This window comes from Coffea arabica, chromosome 4c, assembly GCF_036785885.1.
Source record: "Coffea arabica cultivar ET-39 chromosome 4c, Coffea Arabica ET-39 HiFi, whole genome shotgun sequence".
Taxonomy (NCBI): Eukaryota; Viridiplantae; Streptophyta; class Magnoliopsida; order Gentianales; family Rubiaceae; genus Coffea; species Coffea arabica.
In genome coordinates, this window is record NC_092316.1 from 23,177,532 (window position 1) to 23,180,187 (window position 2,656).

General features: G+C 38.1%; 1 protein-coding gene across 1 annotated transcript; it reads right to left on the reverse strand.

Annotated features, from left to right (window-relative positions):
• Nucleotides 1-370: 370 nt before the first annotated feature.
• LOC113689231 (small ribosomal subunit protein eS4-like) lies at nt 371-1,137 on the reverse strand. Its single transcript, XM_072044881.1, has 2 exons — nt 1,128-1,137; nt 371-849 (listed from the first exon to the last, which is right to left on the reverse strand). The coding sequence occupies exons 1-2, from the start codon at nt 1,135-1,137 to the stop codon at nt 371-373; spliced, it is 489 nt and encodes a 162-aa protein (XP_071900982.1).
• Nucleotides 1,138-2,656: the final 1,519 nt, after the last annotated feature.

Consider the following 2,656-nt stretch of genomic DNA (forward strand, 5'->3'; position numbering starts at 1 on the left):
TTGCTTAGTTGGATAGATTCTGATAAACTTAGCTAAAAAGTGGGAATGAGTGAAAGTTGAACACTGTAGGGGCACATAATCATTGTTTGCTTGTGGCACAGAATACTGCTAATTAATATACATACAAAAGAACATCAATGGCGGCACCTTATCAGAAACTAGTCATATATCTATATGTATTTTTTTTAAACCTGTAACTGTAGGGTTCTAGATAGCAGTGCAATCACTGCGCCAACACAAATATTTAATGTCCAAAACTGTAACTAAACAAGACAAATAAAACATTAAACCCAACTCAAAAATTGCAACATCTTAATACTAGTTTTGCAAGTAAAATGTTACCCTCCTAAAGACGCTAATAGTAGAAAAATTAGGCAGTAGTAGCCGGCTGGGCAGCAATCCTTTTCCTTTGTTCCTCTATAACTGACAACTTGATACCTTTGCCCTTTGGAAGAGACACCCAGGGCTTTGCACCTTTTCCAATGATGAAGACATTACCAAGACGAGTAGCAAACTCGTGACCTGTGGCATCTTGGACATGGATGGTCTCAAAGCTACTCTTATGTTTCTCTCTATTCTTGATTACTCCAACCCAACCTCTGTTGCTTCCCCCAGTCACCATGACAACATTCCCAACATCAAACTTGATGAATTCAGTAATCTTGTTGTTCTCCAGGTCAAGTTTGATGGTGTCATTGGCCTTGATGAGTGGGTCTGGGTAACGAATGGTACGACCATCATAGGTATTCAGGTATGGAATGCCCTTCTGTCCAAACTGTACTGATCGAACCTTACACAGCTTAAACTTTGCCTCCTCATCCCTGAAACTTCTGGTTTGATTAGCTGGCCCTGGCCATGTTGCTAACTAAGCTGATATGGTGATCATTGTCTGTGTGGCCGGGGATACAGTAGTGCTTGCCAAGAAAATCTCACAAGACTCCATAATTGGTTTCAGTCAAGGTTACCATCTTAAATTTGCTTTTGGTTAAAGTTGACCAAAAGCATTGCACACAGTCTTATTCAGCTTGTAGGACGAGTTTGTGTCTTGCATTGCACACAGTCTTATTTTAATTCCTATCTACCTTACATTGTGTTTTGCATTGCACACAGCCTCCTCACATGCTTACATTGTGACATGTTTGAATTTAGTAATAGCTGTGTTGTATTTTGTTTAATTTTTATTATTGTTGTATGGGAAGATTAATTTCCTATATTTATTATATGTGTTGTTGTAATATCATGGTTGCATATTTTTTTGTGTTAGGATCAACGGTGGTTTTGAAAAAACATGGATAGGAGTTGGATGACAATTAAAGATTACTTGCATCCTAGATATTTGGCAGGAGTGAAAGAATTCGTTGAGTTCGCTTATTTAGGCAAGGATCCCACATATAAGCTCCCTTGTCCATGTAAATGGTGCAACAACTTTGAGGATCAAACTATGGAGGTGATGAAAAATCATTTGTGTGGGGGAATTGTTGAGAGCTATACTAGGTGGGTATATCATGGTGAAAGGTTTGAGGATTCTGATGAGGATGAAAATGATAACATAATTTTAGGTGAAGAAAACAGTGAGTCAGATGATATTCAAGAAATGTTAAATGACGTTGGTACTGCAAACTTTGGTGAGAATTGGAGAAATTTGGGGGAACATAATAGGGATATACCAAATAAGCAAGAGGGGGAAGCAAGTAAGTTTCTTAGATTATTATCTGAAGCTGAAAAAAGTCTCTACCCAGGTTGTGATAAGTACTCAAAACTTTCCTTTGTTGTCCATATCCTTCATTTGAAAACTATGAATCGGTGGACTTGCAAATCCATCGATATGCTGTTGAAATTCCTCATTCAAGTCTTTCCCATGGCATCAATTCCTAGCTCATACTATGATGCAAAAAATTTAATTTGTGAGCTAGGACTCAAGTGTGAAAAAATACATGCATGTGAAAATGATTTTGCACTTTATTGGAAAGAAAATGAAAGCCTCGATCACTGCCCAAATGAAAAATGTAAAGCGCCTCGTTATAAATCCCCGGGTTCTAAAATTCCTAGAAAAGTGCTTCGCTATTTCCCCTTAAAATCAAGGTTGCAAAGATTATTCATAAACAAGGAGATAGCTCAAGATATGAGGTGGCATAAAGAGAGACGCGTTCCCAAGGAAAACACAATGACACACCCTGCTGACTCAATAGCTTGGAAGGAGTTTGATAACACTCACCCATCTTTTGCCAAAGATCCTCGTAATGTTAGGTAGGGCTTTCAACTGATGGTTTCAATCCCTATGGAAACATGAATAATGCATATAGTATATGGCCTGTAATCCTTGTTCCTTACAATCTACCACCTTGGAAATGCTTAAAGGACCCTTTTTTCCTGTTATCAATGATTATTCCAGGTCCTAAGTGCATAGGAAATGATATGGATATATTTTTTAGGCCTCTAATTGATGAGTTGAAAGAGTTTTTTGACACTGGCTTTGAGACTTATGATGCAGCCGTGGGAGAAAAAATTATGTTACGGGCTGCTCTATTGTGGACTACTCTATTGTGGAGTACGAAAGGATATAAGGCCTGTCCTGTTTGTTTAGATGATACAACTAGTGTATATCTGAGAAATGGATTAAAATGTTGCTATATGGGGCACCGGCGATTTTTGCCAG